The following is a 25463-nucleotide window of genomic DNA, read 5'->3' as shown; positions in this document are numbered from 1 at the left end:
GACAGCATCTCAGAAAAGAGTTCTTCAATGAAATTCAGGGACAAGGAAACTGTTCCACTGACACAGCTGATTTCTTTAATTAATGCTTGTGTTTTTATGGGCCACCTAAAACACACAGCTGGTTTCTGTGCTAAGCTGGTCTGTGGTTGCAACTGGATCTGCAGTTTATTTAAGCAAGAATTAAATTTAGGTGAATATTCGAGCTTTAAGATCTTTGGAGGGATTTCACATTTTTTCAAGATAATAACTAGTGGACCTAATCCTGAAATCTCAGCTACACTTTCAGTAGAAGGTCTAGCAAGTTAAGACTGGTACTTCCATTACCCCTTTTTCTTAAGCTGGTTTTTTTTTTTTTTAAGTATTTTTTCTTTTTATCTATTTACTGCTTTTGTTACAACTAGTATCAGAGTCCTGAACTAGTCATGTCAAACCCTCCTGCTCTGAGTGTCCTCTCTCACACACCTGGCAGTCACTGAGATGAGGGGAGGGCTGTGTGTGGAGTCACAGGGGAGTACATTAAACCCTGCACTGCTTTAATTGCCTTAAAGAATTTGAAAAGTCATTGAAAATTCAAAGTCTGCAGTGTTTTCTTGTTTGTTTGTTTTCTAGCACTTTTGCTGTTGCTTAGAATCTGGACAAGCTTCTAACTATATATTGATTTTCTTTTTTAAAAAATCTTTCTTAAACTGAGCTATTTCATTCTTAAAATGATGTGGCAGCAAGTGATAATACTGGCATGCTGGCCATGCAGTGGGCCTTTTTTAAGTATGGTGATAGCTCACAGAGTTACTACACCTGTGATTTCTTTATTACCTAATTAGACCAGCAAAAACGAAGCCATTCTTGTGACACCAAGATAAATGTTTTTATCCTTGTGATAGTATTTCACCAGAGCTTTCTTTTGGCTTTTTTAAACAACAACATTTACCTGGAAAGGTGCCTATTTTTATTTTACTGCACTATTTCCCATTAATCATTTGAGCCAGGGGAATGTAACTTTGAGAAATAGTTCATGCTCTTACAATGGGATTTCTCTTAATTCTACATAAATACCATAGGGAGTGATTAACACACAGTGGTTTCCTCTAGTAACAACTGACATATCCCACAAGTTTTTCACAGTCTCTTTCAAGTTAATATGCAACAATAGGGCTTGGAGATAAATGTACATCACTTCTGGAGATTAATTTAATGCACCTACATTTGATCCTAACTGTAGGTGCAGCTATATGGTTTATTTCATTGAAGGATTTATTTATTTATTTATTTATTTATTCCCCTACATATTCAGTTGTCAGGTCAAGGACGATAATACCAACTGCAATTGCAGTTGTTTTATTCTGCCCATGCCTTCATTTCCCCCAGGACTGATCTATCAAGCACATACAGGCTTGCTTTTTTCATCTTCCTTTTTTTCTTTTTTCTTTCAAACATGATTGCAAGCAAATACAAAAAAAAAAAAAGTTGTTTTAAAGAGGACCTTTAGTGCAGTGTCAGGTTCTCATTTTACGTACACCCATGTACATTTTGAGAACCAAAATGGGTAGGGGTGCAACTGCAATGAAGATAAAGAGGAGCTGCTACTTTTGGAAGTAGACACTTAGGCAAGTGGAGAAAATGGGCTTAATGAAAGCATATAGGGGTCTGTGAGGCAAAATTCAATCTGCTGTACAAGAGCATGCCTTATTTAGGCGTGTTCAGTTGTCAGTGACAGCAGTGAGCACTCTGCTGTAGCCAGCACTCCCTGTTAGAAGGATGTGTTCTGAGTTAGAACTCTTGTTCTGAGTTCCAGCCTAGCCAGAATCTGCCCTAATGTTTGGAAACTACCAAGAGAAACTCTGATGAATGTGCTGCTTTTCTGCTTTACTCTCTTGAAAAAGAATTATGACTGGGGCAGAAGAGGCTGTCCTGGTTCGCTGGGAGGACTTATAGAAGAGTCTGGAGATTTAGATGTTTTCTTTGACTGTTTGAATCCTGACTCTGGTAGCTGCAGCTTGGATGCTTATATAAAAACAAATAAAAATAAGCCCAGTGGCAAGTGTTATCCTCAGAAACTCTGCTGGCATCTCTGAGGCCTTGTAGACCTCAAGGATACAAGTGACGTGAGGATGAAGCTACCCTGTCAGTCTTGGTGAGCTCTTTCTGTGTCTTCCTAGAGAGGCACTGGTGCAGCCAAACAGAAAGCCCAGCTTTGCTCCTGCCCATTTTGTTTTTCTAGTGCCTCTCAGGAGCAGTAAATTCATATTAAAACCCATAAATAACAGGCATTGAAGTTCCATTGTAATTTCCCTTATTTGCTGTATTTTATCTACAGGTTTATTGCTTGCAGTGATCAATCACAGCACACTGAACGTGGTGTAATGTTCCTCAGCCAAGAATGCAGCTGGCCTACCATGGGGTAAAGAAGCTGCATAGAGATTAATCTTTCTTAAAACTTCCACACTGGAGTAGGTGGTGGTGTTTCTGTTCCAGCTCAGTCTCCTTGCTACTTTGTCCTTCCTTCTGCCTCAGCTCCCACTTAATTTAGAAGCTTAACACAGTCCATATTTTGTGTACTACCCATCAGCTGTCTGATACCTCAGCGGAAACACAGGGGCTCCAGAGCTGCAAGCAGGGGAGCTATGGCAGCAGTTACCAGGTGAGCTATCATGGCTCCAACTGAAGTTTTAAGTCAGGCAGAAATGAAATTGCCAAACAGCAAGAACTGCAGCAGCAGATCTTTGGCTCTACTGCTGCTTATTGAGAGGTGGGTTGTGTTTGGAGGACTGTAGCAGTCTGGTATCCTTTCTGGGTCAAGCGTAACAGAGAGCAAGTTTTTCCTTTTGTCGGGATAATACATGCAGCAGAGGGTACAATCCATAGGAGGTACTGGGATTGCTGTGTTGTGCCCAGTGGAAGAGCTGTGAGATGTGCTGGGCCTGTTCTGATGTGTCAGTAGTTGATGGGAAATTAAGGGTGTTTGCATGTTTAAGGTGGGATGGTTGAGAGCTCCATGAGGAAATATCCAGTTGGATCACAATGTTGCCTACTTTGTCTAAAGGGACAGCTTTATCCTTATTTATGGCATAGAGGGGCTGAGTCTACACACGGTGTGTTGGGAAGTGGTAAGGGATCTGCTGGAGCTGCAAATCCCGTGAGAAATATGTGGGGCCAGACTGTGTCTCAGAACAGCTTTGGGATTCATGTAGTAGTCTGTTCTGCTGGTCAGTATTTAGCAATGAGAAAGAAAAACAGGGAACTTGTGGTGAAACTAATTTTCATAATTGGGAAGGTTCAACATCTTGAATCTTGATGCAGGAATCACTCCTGCATCACTCTGTCTTGGGTATTAAGCAGCAGCTCCTCTGCTTCCTCCTGCTTGCAAGGAGAAAGGAACATTTTCATGTTCTTTTTTCTGTCCCTCCTCTGGGTCTTGACTGTTCACAGGATAGTCTATGCCCACTCTTTCTGAACCTTTTCGCTGCTTTCCTGAATGGTAAGAGAGGAGAAATTGAGGGGCCTGTTGTGGTTTTACTGCTACTCACTCAGCTGTCGTTCACTAGCACCCTGAACAGTAACTGAGGCTGCAGAGCTGGCTGTGCAGTCAGGACAGCAGCATTGTACTCATCCATACCCGAGGGGTTACTTTCGTTCAGTAATAAAGTCTGGATTTTCATTGTCTTTCCAAAGATCACAACCTAAAATGAAAATTTTGGAGAGGTTGATGGCCTGAGATGATGAGGAAAGTCCCCCCCTACATTGTACAATGTGTCTTTTAATTGCTAGAAAATAATTCATAGGATGCTCCCTTGCACCACGTGTCACTCCTGTGCATCCCACAGGTTGCATTTCTTGGCAGAACCTTGTGCTCGCTTAGTATTCGTCTAACTGTCTATATAAAGGGGAAGTCAGTAACAAGTCATGCACAAGTATACGTCTGGTTGATACGGAACTTCTAATAGGAACAGGATCTTTAATGTAGCTGACAAAGGCGGAGCAAGATTCAAAAGCTAGAAGTTGAAGTTGGAACATTTTGGACTAGAAAAATAAGATGCTCAGTTTTTACAGAGAAATTGTTTATCTACTGGAATAGTCCCTGAGGGAAGTGCTATAGATTCTCTGGCTCTTATAGTTCTTCATTAGAACAAGGTAGGAATAGGATTCCTCTGACCAAACATTGGCTTCTTCAATGGAGACATCTATATCTAATACCGTCAGCCTTGGCTTTCTTTACAATCATTTTAGTTGATGGAGTCTGGGGCATGATTCATCCCAACTTCATGTAGGTGTACAAAATGGACTAGAGGAACTGCACTCTTAAGTGCCAATTTCCTTTCATTGACTTAAAGAAGTAGGGAGTACTGGCTGAGCCATTAACATCTACACTGCAGATATCTGTGGTTTGAGTCCGTTGCTTAAACATAGCCATAGATATTCCAGAGCATCTCAGATGACACTAAACACCCCACTAGGTCTTTGCCATTATCAGGACAAGTACTGCTCTGCACATCTTTCCAGGTCTTGCCAACCATCTGCAGTGGGATGTGGGGATACACGAGCTGCATGGTTAGGATTTTACTCTGGCCAGGTCCCAACACACACATGCAGAAGCAGGTTGAGTTTCCCACTGCTACAGTCTACCTGTAGCAAGAGAGGAGCTGCATCTCAGCCAGATGCCAACTTGCTGCAGAAATCGCTTGGTCCATGGTTTGCACGTATACGGAGCTGCCCTAGAACATTATAAAGCACCTCTAGCTATAAAAGGACTTAATCTAAGTGGTTTTATGTCATCACAAACTCAGTGCGTGCATTTATTCTTCTAGGTCTGTGTGTTTGCATGTGTGTTGTCTGTACAGTGTTGTACTAAACAGCGACTCACGTGAGATTAACAAGCAAAACCTATTTATTAGATTGTTTTATGTCCTGTAAATCCTGTGTAATCCACTAATGCATAATGCTGTCCCTTAGGAAGCCGGGCATTCCTTCCCAATGGAGCATCACATTTAGCAGATTCCCTTGGTGTTCATTTTAGAAAGGCTTCAGTTAGGAATAAAATTTTAAAAATAAAACTAATCTACAGAATAAATATAAACAATTAGGGCCCAAATGTTGACAATACATTAGAATTGGGTCCCAGATGTAGCCTGCATACACATGTAGATGTTGTGGATTTGCTACCATCTTAAGGAAATATTATTATTGTAGAAAGGAAAGCTTGCATTTGCCATGTCCTCATTGCCCTTGAAGTGGATTATCAAGGTTATGTTAAATTCTGCTTTTGCAGTAACTGTTTTGTGGTGGTATCAATAAAATCCTGGGAATTTGTGGAGCACCTGTGTTGTAATGCTTATGCTGTGCATTGGGAAGAAAAGTGTGTCTTGCAGGTGGTTTCCAAGCACAAAATGCTGTGATATCGGTATGTCCGATGACATCCTCTCCATCACTATCAAATTAAAGGCTGAGAACAACAACAATGGAATCACCTGTGGTATTTTGACCAGGGGAGAGAATTACTATTTGTGTAGCTGAGTCTGAGTTCAGCTCTGAATCATACAAAGAAAGGTGTGTACAATTTGTACGTACCAGTCTGAACGCTTACAAAGCACAAGGTAGGAGAATTGAAAACTCATGGAATGGCCAGCAACCAGGCTAGGATTTTGTTTGTGATGAGGTCTCTTTGATGGTGTGACTCAATATTTATTGTCTTTATTAAAAAATATGAACTATTTCCACCATCTCATCCCAAATGACTCTAGAGATTACCCTGAGATGCACCCAAAAGCCCAGCCAAAGCACACATGAGACAACTGACCACTCAAGACAGTGGGATTAGCTGCACTGGTGACTGTTGCGTGCCCAAGTGAAGCACTAGTCAGTAAGCAGACTGCTGAACCCTGTGAAAAATCACTCTCAAGTTACTGAGAACACTGGCCAGAAGATTTCATCAACTCAGGTGTGTGTGGAGACGGTTAGACTTGGCAGGAATTCCAGTCACACATTAGATGGCCTCATTCTGTAGTCATTATTCAGCACTTACTCAAGCAAAACTTTTGCTGAACTTAATGGGTTTACTACCTCTGCTGAGCTGAATAAGGAATTTGTCTGAGACTCAGGTGCCTTCAGACCTGAATCTCAACACAAAACCCCACCACGTGCTGTGTCACTAAGGATTTTCAATTATTATCTTTTTAAGATTGCAAACAGAAATATAATGGAGATAAAATAAATAAATAAAAAACAACAAAGGTAAGGGACATGATAAAGAAGTAAAGTAAGTAGAAAGGGAGAGTAAGGTGGTTATCCCAGAGGATGCTGCAGGTTGAGGAAAGCACTCTGAAGTTTTTACTTTATCCCATTTTGTGTGTTGTCCCCCATAAAGAACCTCAAAAGCTCCATCAGATGCTCCATAGAGTATGCTGTATGCCTGCACTTTTGTTTGGATTTTCACTGATAATGATGAACTGGGAAACATGCTGGAAATGAAACATTTTTATTAGTTTATGATTTGGGACTGATGTTATTAAAACCATGGAGAAAAATTGGAATGATAGCTTGGCATGTTTTCTGTAAATACTGAGTATTTCTTCTGTAGTGTATGACATAACCAAAACAACCTAGAAATAAGCTTGTATTGCTCTTTTCTTGTGTCTAATTATGAGGATGTGAAAAATATGTTCATATGAATGCCTTCTCATGCTGCTGTGAGGGGGCTGAAAGTACCTTTTATGAAGATCTCGTTTGTAAAGCAAATGATTGTAATGCAGGAATATTATTATTCATGTGCTCTGAGTTTATTGACTCCATTAAAAAACAGATCTATGGTCCGCACGAAGGATATGTGAATTGCTGTGGGAAGAGCAGAAATTAATTGTACTTCATATCAGTATGACAGTACCTTTCCTGATCTTGCTATTTGAGAATTTGTTGTTACTGGTTTTATTTTTCAGGAAAGGAAAGCTTATGCTATGGTCCCTGATGTTTTTATATTATTCTCCATGCATTTTATTTTATTAACATTAATCATGAACATTTAGATTTATAATTTGTCAAAAACTTTGTTAAGGAAGGTACTATTAATTTGGATTTGGACATTCCTGGAGGAATCAAAATCTACCAAAGATTACAGAAAATTTAAAAATAAAAGTTAGTTACTTCTTCTTTTGGTTCCTTGGCTTCTATGGATAGGCTTTCATAATACGAAGAGAGCGTCTCCACAACTTACTTATTCATTTTCTAACAGAGCTGGGGTCCTACTGGAGAAAGGAGGCTGTTGGTAATATCTAAGGGCAACCAAATAAATTAAAACTGTATGTATGCAATTGCAATTAAAGCAAAACTCACATACTCCAGAGGCATGCTCCTTGTTATGTTCCCTGTTCAGCAGTGTGCTTAAGCACCTGTTTAACATTAATGGTAAGCATGCATATGCTTAAATGTTTCTGCTGACTGGGGAGTTATGAGAAGTCTGCTTTGCACACACAATAGTTAAACAGCCCATTTTCCATCTGTGTGCAAGACTAGAGCACGGTGCTAGCTGAGCATTTTCCAGGTTAATTAGATTGGCATAACAAGATCCCCAGTGGACTCGGTGCAGTCATCAGCTCTTCTGCACTCTCCAGTTATCAGGAGGTCTGCTGGAAGTAGTGTATCTTTTGCTAGTAACTGAAACAGAATATTGCACTGTATTTCACCAGCGTGTTCAAATGGAAACAGAATCGAATGGATTGTGAGTACACCATAAATATCAATTTGGCTCCATATTGCTAGCATGAATATGGTGCATCCTTCAAATGCACAGTGCCTACCAAGGACTATTTATTCTATGGAGCTACCAGTAATGGCTGTGCTTTCATGAATTATGCATGTATTTGTCCCTAAACTTCACCTAACCGTGATTTGGAGTGTTTAAATTTGATGCTGGCTGTAAGTACAAATTGCAGATATATTTCATAAAATATAATATCTTTTCAGATTTCTCTGCAGTACTAGTAAGAGTCTGTCATGCCTGCATCAGCAACAACAACAAAAAAAAAAGAATCAAAACATTTCTAATTCAGTATAGGCAAAAAAAAAAAAATCTTGATGTTCCAAAGCCTTGGAAGAAAAGACAAAATTATGTGAAGTCAAGGGTACTCTGTTCATCTTTTCACTAAAGCTAGTGAAATAGGATGTAATCCCATTGTAGATATAAGGCAGTTATTATTTATCAAATGAAGAAAAGAAAATGATCCCACCGTATGCCTAGAAGCAGCTTGCCACGGTGTAACAGTGTAGCAGTGAGAATCATATTAGCCCTTGAGGCCTCTTGATGGGTTAAAATGAGGGAGAAAAAGCACATGCTTTTAGGGAGAGATTAAATACATGAGAAGGAATGTGACCATTTTAGCTGAATTCAGTGGCACAAAATTTGGCTTTCCAGTATTTTCAGGGAGTAGCTGCTTTGGTTGCCTCTGAAGAGTCCCCGTTTTCTGTGTTTATACAGTTCTATCTGTACATTTGAATATCTGTTTCCTGGAGATTTCTCTAGAATTGCGTTGTTGTTGTTTCTTAACCTATCCCCTTAAATTTTTAAGGAGTTATATTCTTGTGAAGCATTGCATATTAACAGTGACATGATGGAAAACATTGAGACAAAGCGGGCTAATCCGCAGAACGATGACAAATGGCTGTAGTGCTGTCCTGAGCTCTGCGTTTCCTGCTATATTGAAGAAGACCCATCATGAATAGCTGCAACTAAAGAAAGGCAGAACAATGAAAAGACCGGAAGACTTTGGGCAATTTGCATTTGGATATGGGGAAGATTTCAATCTTCAGTCACAGTTTGAATCTATCCTAAATTGATAGTTATTGATGCTTGCTAACGTCCACTGCCTGCTTGCTAATCTTGGTGTGCTGTAAGAGGAAGAGAGCCAAAGCTGCATGAGGAATTGCTGTGAACCAGCTCGTGACCACACCGCTCAGGTGCTCTCTGGAGGTGACTGATGGAGCCCACGTTGCACATCGCGTAGCAGGAACCCCCTGGTGCCCAAGTGGCCTTGTTACTGGAATTAAAATAGTTTGTGTGTGGTTTATTTATTTTATATATATATTTATATATATATATTTTTTTTCAGCTCAAAAATACCAGTGGGCAGAATTCACTCTTTCTGAATGATGTTTTAGTTGTTTGACATAGATGTGTGTGTGCGTTGCATGCAGGAGTTGAAAGTGCAAGGCCAGCTGAGATAGGGCTGGGGGAAGAGATGGGGCCTAAGAGCTCGTCGTTTCTATGGGGCAGGCTCTGGAATGGACTCTTTGTACACTGTGCCTGTTGCAGGGAGCTAGCAGCATTGCTTGGAAAGCAGCTTGAAGGTAAATTGCCATATATGAAACACAGACGCTCAAGTCGCTGTTCCTGGAGTGAAATAAAGAGCGAGCTAAATTTGTAGTCAGGACACATGCAGTCTCCACTTATGGGCAGAGTCCATATGTCAAAGAATGCTGCAGTTGGTGAATTCATGCACAGGCACATCAAGAACTTGCAACACATAGGAAATGTTGGATTGGAGGATACTGAGCCTAGTTCCCAGCTATCTGAAGCAGTCACAGCGTAGCAGTTTTGTCATCGGCGTATGCAGGAGAATTTTTTGCTTGAGGCAAGTAGAGTCCATCGGATCACAGAAACTGAGCCCAATAAACGCTTTTATTGTCTGAAAAGTGAATGCAATTATTTCTCTTGTGCCTTGTAAATGTGTCAGACTGGTACATCCACTGTGCTAGTTTCTATCTTCTGTTTTCTCCTTTTGGAGATTCTCATAGGAAGACACTTTCATCTCATGTAACTAAACATACAGAGATTCATAACAGAAATATTAAGATTGGTATTAATGAAATACAAATTGTCTTGGCCAGGCCGCTTCAACACACAGGTCTTGGTGCACAGGGCAGTGTGATGAATGAGCTCTGTGAGAGAACGAGTGGGATGAGGTATTTATTAACAAAATCTGAGCATGCTGGCTTTACAATTTTCTTCCATAACGTCTTGCCTTGGGGCTTGTGACACTAATTTCCTGTATAATTAGGAGTTCATAGAACCATAGAGTGGCTCGTGTTGGAAGGGACCTTAAAGATCACCCAGTTCCAACCTCCGTGCCATGGGCAGAGATGCCATCCACTAGGTCAGGCTGCCCAGGGCCTCGTTCCACCTGGCCTTGAGCACCTCCGGGGATGGGACATTCACAGCTTATCTGGGCAACCTGTGCCACTGCTTCATCACCCTCTGAGTGAAGAATTTCCTCCTAACTTCTCCTCTAAATTTCCCCTCTTTTTAGTTTAAAACCATTTCCACTTGTCCTGTCATTGTCTGCTTGAGCAAAAAGTTGCTCTCCATCTTTTTTGTAAGTCCCCTTTAAGCACTGAAAGGCTGCAATGAGGTCTCCCCAGAGCCTTCTCTTCTTCAGGCTGAACATCCCCATCTCTTTCAGCCTTTCTTCATAGGAAAACATCTTCATAGGAGTTGATATCTTTCATTCTCTGCATGTTACGAGCAAGGATCTGTATTTTGGGGTAGGCTGTGCTTGATTTGAGGATGGGGGAAGATCAAGTGTCCTGACCTCCCCAGCTATGTGATGGCAACTAAGCCTGTGAAAGACATGGCTGAAAAAGATGGTAGCAGGGGCACTGGAGACTGTCAGAGTCCAGTCATGGAGTGTCTTAAAATAACAAAGATTCATACATTTGCGGATGTCTAAGTCTATTACACCCACAGCATTACCTTTATCAATCAAATCTAATCTCATCAAGAAATGAAATCAGGTTTATTTGACAAGACCTATTTTCCAGAAACCCATATAATCTAACCTTAATTATACTCCTATCCTTTAGTTCTTAATTAATTGACTCCCATGTCAGCTTTACTACTTTTCCATTCTTAGAAGGAGTCCTTCTGAAGGGACACCAGTAAACTATCAGTTCCATGGGTAGATAGGGCATTAGTTTTGGAGAGTCTGGCTGTAAATTCTGTAAGTCATGAGAGTAAAGTCAGCAAGGGTGACGAGGAAATGCAGGGAGCTGCTTTGTGATACGAGGTAAGACAAAGCACTGTCAGCAAGAATGTCCATTCAGGATCCTATGGCGTCAGTGAAATGATGGAGTGTGTGTGTCCATGAGAGGAAAGGACAGCATGAGGCAGAGCAAATTGATGTTAGTGAAAGTCCTAAGGTCGTGGTATTGTTTGTTATAAATTTTGTTTGCAAGCAGTAGGAATGTATGCTGAAGGTATGAGGAGAGGCAAAAATGATATTGATGATTCAGTAGAGAAACAACTTTATGATGAGAAGAAAGGCACTAACAATTCTCAGCTATAATGAGGACAGACTGGGGTGAGAAGCAAAAGAATACTGATGCAGGTCTGTGTGTGCTGTGCTGGAGTGGAAGGATGTGTCGCACAATCTAACTGAAAAGTCTACGCCACATTGCTATGATGTGGAGCAACTTAAGAAGTTGTTAATGCAAATGTGTCCTGCCATGGGGAGAAAAGCAAGTCTAGAGATTTGACTATAAACGAGAGGAAGGACTAACCTATGGTAATGAAATGCAAAGTGTCTGATCAAAATTCAGCATGTTAATCTGAATAGTAAATCTTTTATATGAATGCGTCACTTGAGCCCCATAGTCTACAAGGTTTTCTTCTTTCAGTATATGTTGCCCTTGATGTCCATTTTGATCGCAGAGTGTGGTAACGTTTCACTGTTGTCACTTCGTTTGGCTGCCAGGGCTGCTTGAAATCAAACAGCTTTAAAGATTTCCAGCTACTGGAGGCTACAGTGCGTGTAAGACAACTGTGATGTGTTGAAATGGAAAGTGTAGGGCCTTTGCCTGTGATTGAGGGAGTGTGATATTTAACCAGCAGGCACTCCATCTGATCTAGTCATATACAAATGAAAATTAAAAGAAAAAACTGTATTTAAGTACCAATGAGGGTAATGCTCCCAGGAAACCATGCTGAGCAGTGGCTGTTGTGGTGTCCTCAGCTTCACGGAGGCTTTGACGTGTCATGCTTTCTGAGAAGAAACACGGTCCAGCAGTGAAGACACCTGGCTTGGCATGCAGCAAATTTGAATTTGTGGGGAATACAACCTTGATTTCTTGTGTGACCTTGGGTAAATCTCTCAGTGTGGCTTTGTCATCAGGGGGCAGCTGTATCACCTCCTGCTGAGGTTGCTGCAGCCTGCGTGGAGCTTCCCATTGGTCTTTTCCTCCATTCCGCAGGTGTGAAATAGAGACAATAATTTCCTCCTTTGCCTTTGTATGTTTTGACTAGTATTTTAAGTTCCCATAATATTCATGTATATTGTTACAGTACATAAACTGAGGTCTTACTCTTCTAAGTTGGAGTATTGTCTATACTTGTATAGATTGTATTAAATGTCATGGATCTATTGAAGGTGTGTTATGCAGTAGGAGATTATAGGGACATGTAAATCTCTGCAGTTGAGCTACACTTGTAGAGCAGGTTTATTCTAAATTACAAAGAAAACAAGATAGTTTCTTCCATTCTTGTCTGTGTTTTTGTCTGAATCAAGGTTTTATTATGAATCTAAGCAGTATTTGTTACTATAAGTGCACTGTAATTTTTTTCAGTAGTATTCTATGTATTAATAAATAGATGAATAAATAATAAAAAATATGATGAGAATAAATTGATGAGAAAATTCTGACTGACAGTGGAATCTAGTAAAAAGTTTGAGATCAGGTATTTCTCTATTTTTAAGCTTTCTGAATTTGTGCCATTAATCTCATACAAGAATTGCATGATTTTGATAATACTTTGTCTAGAAAAAGAGGAATTAAACCACCCTGCCAAAGTCAGACATATGGAAAAAGAAAACAAACAAAAAAACAACTTTAGCATATAATCTTTGATTGTTGTTTGCTTTTATGCAATATAAATATGTAGAAAATTAATTTCAGTTTTAATAAGATGAGGCAATTTGATTGATGGGAACTGAAATTTTGTTTACTGGGAAGTTTCAACGGTCCTTGTTTTCATCCTGCTTGGGAAGAAAAACAAATACTGAAATATTTTTTTATGCTAAATTGAGATTTAATTTCCTTTCCTCATCTTAGTTTTACTTTTTAACACACAACTTTCTCAACAATCTAAAACCTACCAGTGCCATTAGAACTATGCTGTAAATTGGACTGAAAAAAGTAAGTATATTCAGACACAAGCTATTAGTGCTTCATTCATCCTTTGCTGTTGTAGCCATCATGTTATGCAAAACCACACTCTCACACACAGATTCACACAGATTTCTCTAGGTTGGAAGAGACCTCAAGATCATCGAGTCCAACCTCCGACCTAACACTAAGTACTCCACTAAACCATATCCCTAAGCTCTACATCTAAACGTCTTTTAAAGACCTCCAGGGATGGTGACTCCACCACCTCCCTGGGCAGCCCGTTCCAATGCTTAATAACCCTTTCGGTAAAGAAGTACTTCCTAACATCCAACCTAAAACTCCCCTGTCGCAACTTTAGCCCATTCCCCCTCGTCCTGTCACTAGGCACGTAGGAGAACAGACCAACCCCCACCTCTCTACAGCCTCCTTTCAGGTAACTGTAGAGAGCGATGAGGTCGCCCCTGAGCCTCCTCTTCTCCAGGCTGAACAAGCCCAGCTCCCTCAGCCGCTCCTCGTAAGACTTGTACTCCAGACCCCTCACCAGCTTGGTCGCCCTTCTCTGGACTCGCTCGAGCACGTCCATGTCCTTCCTGTAGCGAGGGGCCCAGAACTGAACACAGTACTCGAGGTGCGGCCTCACCAGAGCCGAGTACAGGGGCACATACATACACAACTCCATACACAACTCCTTTAATATCCAGTGTGGTATTTCAAGCATGAATTGACTTCTGTTTGCATAAATGAAGGGTGGAATTGGAACTGTCTACAGGATAGAAACATTTTATGTTGAGGAGTATTTTTTTTCTGTCTTCAGAAAGAAAGACAACTGCTGTCTGAGTATGCAATGGGTATGCATAAATTGTTTTGTCTCGATGCCCTGTTGGATATGAGATAATTCCAGAGGAGTATTTACAGTTTTCCCAGTTATGAAGCAATAGTTCCTTTGCAGCTGTGAATATCCATGTAAAAATGTACTTTCAAAGTCATTCATTATTTAGAGTGCAGTTACAAGTAGTGAGGGCTTCCTTAAAGTCCTTGGCATACACTATGGGATGGTTTCAAGCAGACAGTTGTAGAACTTCCATATGGACAAAATTTTAAAACATGCCTAGCTGAATGCGGCATCCAAATCCCACACTGGACATTGAAATTCACTCCAGTTTTGGTGCCACCCATTTAGATCTTGATTCTCCATGCACCTCATGCAGTTGTGTCATTCAAGAGGAACACAAAGAAGAAAATGATGCCCAGGGAGAAACTGCAGCACATATAGACACTATTCATCCTATTTTCCTGTAGGCAGCCACTGACAGTGAATCTGGGTCAGGCAGCTGCTCTGAGTGCCACATTCCCATGACTAGTCTAATATCATCCCAAACCTGCTTGTGTGAAAATATCAGAGCTGCTGTCATATTCGACTGCATTTAAACTTGCCCTTGATCACAGTCCCACCTCTGTTCCTTTGTTCTAAGTACAGGGTATTCTGCTCTTGTTAGCTTTGCCAAATTTGCTGAGATTTGTGTGTTGACTTTAGACAAACAGCTCTCAGGGAAATATTATCACTTAAGGTAATCCTTATTACATAGCAGGTTTACATGGCTAGCGGAGCGTGGGGTGTGTTCTCAATAGGGTGACTTTGTAGTGTGAGGTCCCAGTATCCCACGGTAGCTGGCAGCTATCTACAAGAATGGTCCCAACTGACTCTGAAAAGAGCTATGCTCAGAAGCTGGCCCAGAGGTTTGCTGTTTTTTTCCCCCAAAATAGACACCTCAAAGTTTACACTGTATGTCCTATGAGCTTTTTTAGAGCGTAACAAAAGAAAAAGCAAGCTAAAGCACAGCATTCAATGAGTTGTTTGGAGCTAATTTGCAGAAGACTATTCATTTAAATAGTTGCTCAGTGTTGTTACTCCTTGTATGGACTGCATGCTTCTGTATTGTTGTCTAAAATAACTGTGTGAAAGCATCAATAGCAAAGTTAGCTGTCGTCCTAACCTGGTTGATTTTCTTCCTGCATGGAAGATGTAGCTTCCAGCTTCTCCTTCCTTTAGGTCTTTCCTGTGATTGCAAGTGTACTATGGGATGAAAATCATCTGCTCCTTGTGGTTTGTCTCCCTCTACCTTTGCAGTGTTATGGCATATATCTAGGTCATAATGTTACTCTGCTGTGATGAACAGGAGAGGCAGACAGTCTTTTAGCTTCCCCAGTAGAGAATTCAGATGTTACATTGAAGCGTTCCTACTTCCTACTGTTTTTTTTTCCACTCAGCAATGTTGCAAGGAGTGTTTCATTATATATCGTTGTAAAACATAATTGATAAATAATGAATCCAAGGCACTGGATTTAGCAGCTAGTGAGATAGTTGCATATTTCTGTAGACAAAAGCTGTCACGGCGTTTGGGTGCCAAGTTTAATTCCAAATGATGTGCTAAGGCTTTTTAAAAGCAAAAGCAATATTTCATCTCAAAGCTGCAGTGCATAAGGGCCATGTCATGCTAGCTGTGCTAACTGCAGTCTTTTGTGTTGTAGTGGCAAAAATTCAGGGCTATTAGCAAACTGATCCAGACAGAGAGAGGGATGTTTTTGATGCAAAGGAACTGTTTCCTTTCCACCTCAGCTGCTCCACCGCTGCACAGCAGAGACTTGTGGAGCTGCAAGTAGGATGGAGTGATCCTATAAATGACCCTGATTATCACTCTCATAAATGACTCTGCGTTTTCTAACCAAATGACCAATGAAGCAAGAGACATTGAACAAGATTTTTAATTATAACAAATGGAATCTGTGCTCTCTAATCAGATTGCTATATAGGTGGCTATTATTCATTGCTAAAAGTTAAAGCAATTAAGCTTCAAGCAGTCATTGGGCAGCTTATACCAAAGAATTACTTCATTTGAGGGTTTGGGTGTTGGTTGTGTTTTTTTTTTGTTGTTGTTGTTGTTTGGTACTAATGCTGCTGCCAAAATAGCAGCTGCAGGTGTTAGGTGTTACTGTTACAGACTTGCAAATGTGAACAAACTTAATATTTGGATTCCATTTTGTGAGACAGTACAGGGAGTAGAACATAACTTGGAGTTTTCTGTTTCTTTTTTTCTTCTTAGTGTGTCTTTCTTTATCTGCATTTTCTATCTATCTCTGAGCAGATTCAACAATGTTCTTTCTCCTTTACTTTTCAACTGCATCACAGCTGTCTGCTTGCCTGTCAGCCAAGCATGGAGGGGTATCTGTTTCAGCTGTTTTAGGGCAACACCAAGAGTAGACGTGATGTCTTAGTTCAGAACGCAGTTTGTTGCTGATACAGCATGATGATGGTTTGAAGAATAAGGCGCACTTCTCCTTTGTAACATATTTGTGCCAGGGATTTGCACTGATATAGCTACTCTGGTGAAAAAAAATAATATATATATATATATATATAAAAAGATCTGTTTCAGAAAGCTCTAATTCACCTCATTGTATCTGTGTTCACCCGTTTGTTAAGTGGGCAACTTAACATCTGTCTGTCATGTTGGGGTGCTGTAAGGCTTGCTTGAGAGCTGATTTTAAAACATTTGGAGGTCCTTAGATGACAGACACTATAGAAAACCACTGATTCTGTGCCCTGCTTTATTGCTCCCTTTTACCATATTAAGTCCAGCTCAGCAGTTACACAAAAATATCAGCACACTGCTGTTACACAAAAACAAGTTTGCTCATTGTTTTTATTGATAAGTGATGTTTGTATTCCCCATGCATGCACACACAAAACCTTTAGAAATTAGAGCAAAGACACCTAATTCCAAGTAGATTTAATTCACAGCAGGTCACACCAGGAAGGTCCAGGACAAATATTGCCAGAACTCCTCAGACAGCATAAATAGCAGAAACAAGAAATCAAACAAAGTCTGTAGTTGGATTGCTCTTCTCCTACTGTATGGTCACCTGGAAGCAGAAGCAACTGGTTACTTAAGGGAGCTTTGAACAATGATCTGAGCGTTCCTCTAAAAGGATAAAAATTGCTGCTTATTCAGATGTTTTCCAAAGCTTTCATGGGATTTGAATGCCTGGTTCTTGGGAAATAGAATAATCCTCCGAGTGGCCTGGAGGAGCCCAGCCTGAATGTTACGCCATCAGAAAGGCATGTGTGTCGGTACCCTACTGTTTGGATGTCGAAGTGAAGGCATCTTTTTGGACCTCTTCGTGCCACTCAGCACGCAGGGATTCATTTGGAACTATGTAGTGATTGTAACAGAAACCTGTGTGCAAAGTACTGCACGGAGGCTTGCTCCAGAGGTACCGGAAGAATGGTGTCTTCTTAAAATGTGGCCAGGATTAGCCATTCAGGAGCGAGACTGAAAATACATTATTAATACTTGCTGCCTTCCCCCCTACTCGTGTGTTACAGAGTGGGGCAGAATTTATACCCACAGCCCCCCACTTAATTTCTGTTTGGACATTGTCAGAGCTCATCTGTCTGGGGGTGCTCAGCAAGACCTATTTGAATTAATTAAATAAGTGTCAGTTGGCTATTTACACCACACTGAACTCTCATTCAGAATTAAAGTATCCTTCATTTCCTTTTATTTATTTTACTTGTGAAGTGGATTAAGCTAAATTAAATTAGAGTTATTTTAATTCCATGTGGGACTATCCTCCCAGGAATTTAATGTGGCATAACTCATCCATCTGCAAAGTAAATTTATATATATCTTCCCTGAGAATCTCAATATAAATAGATCCTTAGGCCATATCAAGGAAACTGCTGTTAGGCAATGCACTTGGGAAGTGTGGAAAGTTATCCTGCAAAGGGCACCAAATGCACACCTGGGCAATTGGTGTGGAACAGTAATGGAGTATATATTCACATCCTGGATTAATTTCTAGTACTCTAACCCCTTTTTAGGCAAAACAGGTTCTGCTGAGGTCTGTAAGAATTTTCCTGGGAACTTATGACCCTAAATTCTGTTTAGAAACATGATAATCACAGATTCATAAAATGAAGTTGGGATCTGAGACCTGATTCAGGAGGGAACACCATGAAAATTCTTAGCTTTAAATACAGAGATAGTTTGATTGACTGGTTAAGAATTGTTCTGAATCAGAGCCAAAGTGCTGTGGCTTTTTGTGACATTTATATGGCCCCAGGATATGGATGTTCAGAGAAAACTTCAATGACAGTCTTCCTTAATAATTCAGAAGTCCTGATTTTTCTTCAGAATTAATATCAGTCGGGATGATACAATCATTCTGTTCACTTGAGGCCAGACTATATGAGGACCTGTTTGCAGAAAGTAGCTTACTGATTACAGCTTTCTAACAGGCAGCGGGAGCACTGGGCTGTAACCCCTTCTTTTAATTAAAGTTGTTTGTCACTTATTAAGGCTATTTTTAAACTTTTTTTTTTTTTTTTAGTTTCCTGGGGAAAACAGTGTGTCATGCTTTGCAGCAACTTTAATTTTGCTAGATTTTTATATGTGCAGCTCTTGCTACAGGAGGTCTCTCTTCATCATTAAGAGGTGAAAAACATTAATAGCAACACTATTGTGAAGTAACACCGAGCTGTTGATGTACTTTACTGCAGTTAAAGATTAATATTTCCTGAGGAAGTAATGATAGGAAAGGGATCAGTAGGGAAACCTATGGGAAATCATGCGGCACCTTACAATTGCTATGAAATTTACACATTTCTACCATTGTAAGTTAACCCTCCATTGCATATGATGAATGGGATTGGAGATGGGCCACAAAAGCTTTTTAAAAATAAAAGCACAGTAAACAAAAAAATAAAAAAAGAACATTTTTAAATTAAAAAGATCATCTGTAAAGATGAAATATAGCTAAATTAATAACTGTAAGAATTTAATTTACCTAGGCACTTGAAAATTTCTTTCATGAATGACCTTTTTTTTTTTTTTCTACAGTCATCTTCAGTATCATTGGAGCAGCACAGAAAACACCTGTTTTGTATCACTAGCTTTCTCACAAAATACTGCAAAGCTGTGTGAGCAATATTTGTGTAAAGTTCGGTTACCTGAGATATGAATGATCTGTCAGTGGTGCTTTAGGAAACGTGAAGAATATTTCGAGAAGGAACAGTTTTGTTTATTGCAGATCTATTATTCACTGCTGAGTATATGCATTCTTTTTTTTTTTTCCAAGTGTGTAGACTGATATTACAGATACATTTGAATATGCCAAGAAATCTTAAAAACCTAAAAGTTAATAACCTAAAATAAACTTATTTTAGTATCTCAGTAAGCAGGGGGAAGAAAAATCACAGAACCAAATGTATTCTCCCAAGAGCTTGAAAGGAATAAAATCTCTTTCATTTAAAAACTCATCACTTGATTGTAATTGCAAACTTGCAATGAATTTCTTCACAAATGTATAAAGAACATTTTAGAAAGGAGTAATGCATTGAAAAAAATAATCTATTCTGTAAGAAACTATTAAATATGAAATTCAGTTGGGCCCTGCCCAGACAATTTTCCTCATCTAAGGCCTACGCCAAAGCCAAGGCTTTGGATCTGTAAATGCTCAATTGCCTGGGCAACCTGCTTCTGGAACCCACGGGAAGACCTAACATGCATGGGTGAGCATCTGCAGGGCACCAGAGTGGGTCTTACCCAACCCTGATGCAGTTCATGTGAGGAGCTGCACTGGCCAACCCTCCCCTTTTCACACCTTCAGGGATTGTGGCTCTGCCACAAGTGCTTGTTGATAACTCTCATTGATAAGAGTAGATAACTCTTATCCCAAAGCTTGTATCGAATAATTGCCAATTGCTTGCAGTCTGGTGAAATAGGAGCTAATGTCTTCACATATGTGAAAGTGGAGCACAGGCAAATTTGGGAATCACGTAGATCTGTGTCTCTAAATCTTATTCAAGACCCTGTATTGTGTAAGGTCAACCCTACCCTACAAATTGGTCCCATATTTCATTGTTAAGCAAATTAATGCCACAGTCATGTCCTTCCTGTAAAGAAAATTCTATCATGGGAACTATTAAAGCTTTCCCCTTAAACTACTTTATTTTGTGTTTTAGTACAGGACCATTTTAAATTAATTATCCTCTAATTTGTAGTTGAGGCACTCAGTGGCTGTAAGTGATAACATCTCCACAGTGCAGTTAATGTTATGCTTCTTTGTGTATATAAATACTTCACAAAAGCATTTTTCTCTGATGTAAATTGGATTCTAATACGTTAGACAGGATCATTTCTGTATAATGCTTAGCAATGCATTCTAGGTGCTTGAAAGCAATTTTAGAGAGGGTGAAAAATTCTCTACAAATTGTTCAGATCTTAGAATTTCTGTCTGTATTCTACTAGAATACAGTCGGCCTAATATTCAGTTAATAAGAAACATTTTTTTTTTGTATGAATTTAGCTACTTGACTGCAAAGACAGTGAAGTAATTTGGATTTTCAGGATTTTGGATTTTTTTTTTTTTAATGTAGGTTCAGTTGTGAATTTCTGATGAAAAATATATTAAAAGGTAAAAAAAAATGAGAGAGTTCCTTTTATGTTCTGATACGCATTTTTGCTTGTTTGTTTGTTTTACAATAGTGAGGTTGAGAGCAGGCATTCCAGAAGTGATTTTTGTAGGAGGCTTTGTTTTTTCCAGTGTTCAAGGTGACATTTTAAAGACTCTTGGCAAAGGATCTCTCCACTTTTGGGAAATAAGGCCCAGTTAGGGATTAGTTGATGTGGAGGAAAAAAAGAAAAAAAAAAAAAAAAAAAAAAAAAGCTGTCTTCAAATTTTTGGTCTATGGATTTAAAATCTTCGATTAAAAAGAAAAAAAAAAGCAAAAGATCTAGCATTCAATTGGGTTTCAAAAAGCTGAGTGACAAATGAATACTAGAGAGTAAACTTTTTATTTGTGCTGTTAATATATTGTTGATCGTATTAACTCATCCACAGGGGGGAAAAATAGACATGGTTACTGGATGGATTTTTGCTCTTTTAGATAAAGCCCTAAACTTTGAAAGCACTGAGACATTTTTATGCATGTCTTGATTGTTATCCCTCCGTCATTTATGCTGTAATGCATTACTGGAAGATCTTGAGTAAATTTAATTTCCTTACCAGCTGCAGCCTTTTCCTTTTGGCAAAGAGTGATTATGTTTGGCTGTGTTTAGAATGAGAATAGAAAAAGCTTTTCACAGGGCTTCTCAGATCTGTGGTGCTGTGTGAAGTACTGAAGTAGGAACTGGTAATGGCAGAGACACTGTGAGATGGGAGATGAGACATTCTGCTACAGCAGCAGAGTCCCTGCTCTCCAGTGGCATTGCAGGAACTCTGAAGGCAATAACTTCGTTCTGCCAATGGTTAGAACACAAAGCATACTAGTACTGCAGACAACATCACAGACTCTCTTAATGGTGCGAGAACAATCTGGGATACTTTTTTTTTTTTTTTCATCAAGTCCCATCCAGTGTGATGTAGTTAAGACACCAAAGAGCTTAATCAGCAGCTCAGCATTACAGATGTAATTTCCAAAGTGCTCTAGCGGTGCTCTCATTGAAGTCAGTGGGCATTTTCTCAGTGACATTATGGGTATGGGGAGCTTGCGTGTTTTAAAAAAGCAGTTTGTAAATGCATGTCTCATGGGTGCATTTCAAACAGTCTCAATACAAGAGCTTTATCATTTTGCCTTGATCACAATTTCATTTGATTGTACCACATTAACACTAGCTGTTCAGATATGTGGGGTAGATACACTCTAGCATTGCTACTAAATTCGGTTTGTTACTAGTAGGTGTTTTTCTATGCGCCCAATAAGACTGCATTTTCAGGTGTGGCTTTGCACCAGAATGTTTGTTTCCCTGACCTTTATGTACTGTAAAAGAGCAAACAAATAAAAACCTTAGAAGACAGAGCAAAAGAGAAGCACAGCATGATAACAGCAACAACTCAGCAAGCTTCAGTCTTACCTCAATGCAAATCAGCACAAACTTACACTAATTAAGTTCTGCAGTTAATGACAGACTATACAAGCCTGATTTAGCAGATCCTCTAATGAGACCCTTGGGACTTGGAAAGCAGAAGCACAGTGCCCTCTGAGGTTATTAAGGCATTGCATCCTCACTAAAGATTACAGAGCTGCTACTGTGAATGGGAGGCCAGGGCACTCAAGATAGTCAATCCAGGTTTCCTAGAGCAAATAAGAGCCAAAGAAAGAGCAGGAAGGAAACACATCACCCTGACATTGCTCTCCTAGTTATTGTTTGTGTACTCAGTCTGAGAGAAAGAAGATTCTCCAGGGAAGAAAAAGAAGGGAGTTTGGGTCTCTTCCAATATGTTATGCAGCAAAAGATCTGTTTATTTGTTTCATTGTTTATTTATTGTTTTGTTTGTAATCACAGGATTAATAACAAATATGATTTTATTTGTGTTTTCAGGCTTGCTTTGGATGTTACTCGTGTGCTGCAGAGAGAAAAATGCGTTTCATTTGTTTCATTTCACCATCACAGTATTTGCTGTGATTTACCAGAGATCTGCAACTAGTGCCATTTGTTGGCACTGTACTTCAAAGCGTGTCACCAAAGAATGCCAAGGAAGTTAAATGTGGGGAAAGAACTTTTTTTATTTATTTTATTTTTACTTTTATTTTGTGTGTGTGTGTGTGTGTGTTAGAAATAGTTCAACACACATGAGCAAAGGCCTTGAATGTTCACTCTGAAGTCAGAGTACTGACACTAAATATCTGCAGGCTGTGAAATAGATATGACATCAAAAAGCATTCTAAGGATTAATATGCAAATAAGGGCACAAGTCTGGTGGTTTGTTTTCAAATTCCCACATTCAGTACTGCTCCAATAGCCTTTTCAAAGTGGAGCAGAGTTTGCCCACAGGTTAGGTTTATAGGATCACAGTGGAAGCCTGTTCACTGCTGGTAGGTCTCACCACTCCGATGTGCTGCTTTGGATTCCATGCTAGGATCCAAATTCTTGTTCAGCACAACTCCAATTTCACAGCAAAGATATGTCAGAGGTCTGTGGAATGCGGTGCGGTCTGGGAAAAATAAGTTGCAGTTTTTCTCAAGGCAACCTATGTGCACTTAGAAAAACAGCAACAACAACAACAACAACAAAATCCTCAAAGTTAACGATTGGTAGATTTGTTTCTCAGGAAAAAAAAAAAAAATCTGAACACACAGGTACACCTTATGGTGGACTACCACGTTATATGATCCTTTCATGAATCTGCACTGGTAGACTAAAATAAGCATTTGCTGTGACATTCCATTGCTTGATTTGTGCTAAGTGGCCCCGAAGGCTCAAAGGGAGTACTTGCTCCTGCAGACAGTAGTTTGTAGAGCATCTAGCACAGTAGTGCCCAGACTCAAGTGAGGTCCTTGTCTCAGCGTGGCTGTGGCTGCCATAACCTTCTTCCTGCTGCCACATCTTCTGAGAGACGCCTGGAAACATGCATTCACAGTGGTTCAAAAATACATTTCATTTTCAAAGAGCTGCAAGCAAAGGAAAAAAACATTGAGGGTGGAAGACAAAGCAGATGTTTCAGTGTTACTCAACATTATACATTTTCACGGAACTATTTAAGTTGAAAACTAGCTTTGCAGGAAAGGAAATGAAATTGGTGTAAATTTATATAGTGGCAGCTTCTCTTCAGTTGCAGATTTTACCAGAAGAAAGGAGTAGAAATAAGGAGAGGCACTCAAAGATGTTTAAGGATAAATATCAGGAAAGAGCTCCTTGTCGATGAAGAATTAACCTGTCCTTGTCTGACTTTTCTCAAGAACTACATACTATTTCTGTTAAAACAGCAGGAAACATGTCTCTGGTTGTTGTCTGGGAAAAGGCATGTGACTGGATGGTACAAATGCATTTCTCCTTGTTCTCAAGCCCACTTTCTTGTAAATCTTAATTCCCTTGATGGCTGCCCACTGGAATTCCTTGGGCTGTTTCCTCCTCTCTCTCCTCTGTCCCCAGTGCTATGGATAAAGGTCTTGAGGCCAGATACTTTCCCCACTTGTCTCTGGTGTGTTTTCTTTGTGGGATTTGGTCTTGTACCACAAGTCCTTACTCATATTCCCTGCTTATTCTTGAGGGACTGGCTGCTCTGTTCTCCAGAATGGTCGTGAAAGATGTGCATCACCACACAGCACAAGGTGCCAGAGGCTACAGGGTCCTGGGGAGCTGCCACGCTCTTGTTTTGAACCTGGTAAGTTCTCTCAGCTGGTGAGCCTGGCTGAACAGCTAAAGAAAGGATGCTTTAATTCCAAATGACTGTGTGTGACTTCAGTGCCTGGGAAGTCAAGGTTACAGACTGGGATTCCCTGTGGCTCTTAGAGCAGAAGAAAACCATGGTAACTGCCCCAAAGAACTCATAACTTAAGATTTACAATCCAACTGGTAGCAAAAATAAGTCTCCAAAATGACTGTGGTGTCACAAAAAAAGATTCACAAAGAAATGGGAAATCATCACTCTAAAGGCAGATGAGAGCTGAGCAAAATCAAGTCTAACAGGAAATCTACCAGTTTCAGAGTAGTCACTTCGAGATATATTGTTTTTAAAAGTGTGTTTCATTAATGCAGAGGTTGATTAAATATTTCCTGTGTCTGGTCCTAATTAAAAGGTCAGCACCTTTCTTTTTTTCCTTTAAAGAAGTTCTTTTCCAAAGTTAAAATTTATCAAAATCTGTGTAAATTTAAAAAATAATTGTTATTGCAAACATTATCAAAATTAGTAAGAATAATTACTTATATCCAGTGTGTTAGTATCTAGATCTGCTTTCATAAATGCAAAATATTGAGAATGACTTTCTCAAATATTGGTTGCTAAGTGTGAGTATACATATATATATAAACGTGTGAGCATATATACACATATTTTTTGGGTCCATAGCAAACGTCTCAAAATGAAGCCATTTAAGTATTTCAAAAACATCTTTTCATTTTTCAGCCAACTGACTGATAATAACATCTGATGTACATACAATGCTAAAGAAATACATCATTTCTCTAACACAGCATCAATGTCTAATTTTCTGTATTTTCAAGTGACAGTTGAACATTTTTCAGCATAATCTGTTTTACAAGTTTGGACCTCCTGCTGGGGAGTAGAGTGCTGTATCAGTGAAGCTAGATGTCAAAGCAAAGTGCTTTTTTTTTTTTTTTTTTCTTTTCTCCCCACTTCCTTCCTGATAAGGTATAAAGCAGCCTTAAGGGCCTAGCTTGCACTGGAAAATCTAAAAGTGTACCACTCGTTCATCTACAGATGATGAGCTATCAGCTGGCAATAGTGTTTTGATCCACAATCTTGAGTAACCCTGCTGAGAGCAGGTCTAATCGGCACAGCAGTGATGGCCCAGAGGT

At 39.7% G+C, this 25463-nt stretch overlaps 1 protein-coding gene and 1 long non-coding RNA gene across 3 annotated transcripts in view; one reads left to right on the top strand and one right to left on the bottom strand.

The window, feature by feature from the left end:
- Positions 1–25463, top strand: part of LOC310895510 (uncharacterized protein) — a 94775-nt gene that overhangs the window by 32638 nt on the left and 36674 nt on the right. Inside the window, exon 4 of one of the 2 annotated variants that reach the window (XR_014580741.1) lies at positions 2315–8133. Coding sequence is in view for 1 of the 2 variants with exons in the window: in XM_083826975.1 (XP_083683101.1) it covers positions 24196–24309 (114 nt within the window). In the remaining variant the exon portion in view is untranslated. Of the gene's footprint in view, positions 1–2314; positions 8134–24195; positions 24310–25463 lie in introns of those variants that run through there. The other variant, XM_083826975.1, reaches the window with a different exon arrangement.
- Positions 12506–22533, bottom strand: LOC310895512. Its single transcript, XR_014580743.1, has 2 exons — positions 13815–22533; positions 12506–13248 (listed from the first exon to the last, which is right to left on the bottom strand). It is a non-coding gene; the product is annotated as an uncharacterized lncRNA (long non-coding RNA).

The sequence above is a fragment of the Anser anser genome (assembly GCF_964211835.1).
Source record: "Anser anser genome assembly, chromosome: 2".
Classification (NCBI taxonomy): Eukaryota; Metazoa; Chordata; class Aves; order Anseriformes; family Anatidae; genus Anser; species Anser anser.
Note: the sequence above shows the minus strand (reverse complement) of the source record. Positions and strands in the feature narration are given on the sequence as shown.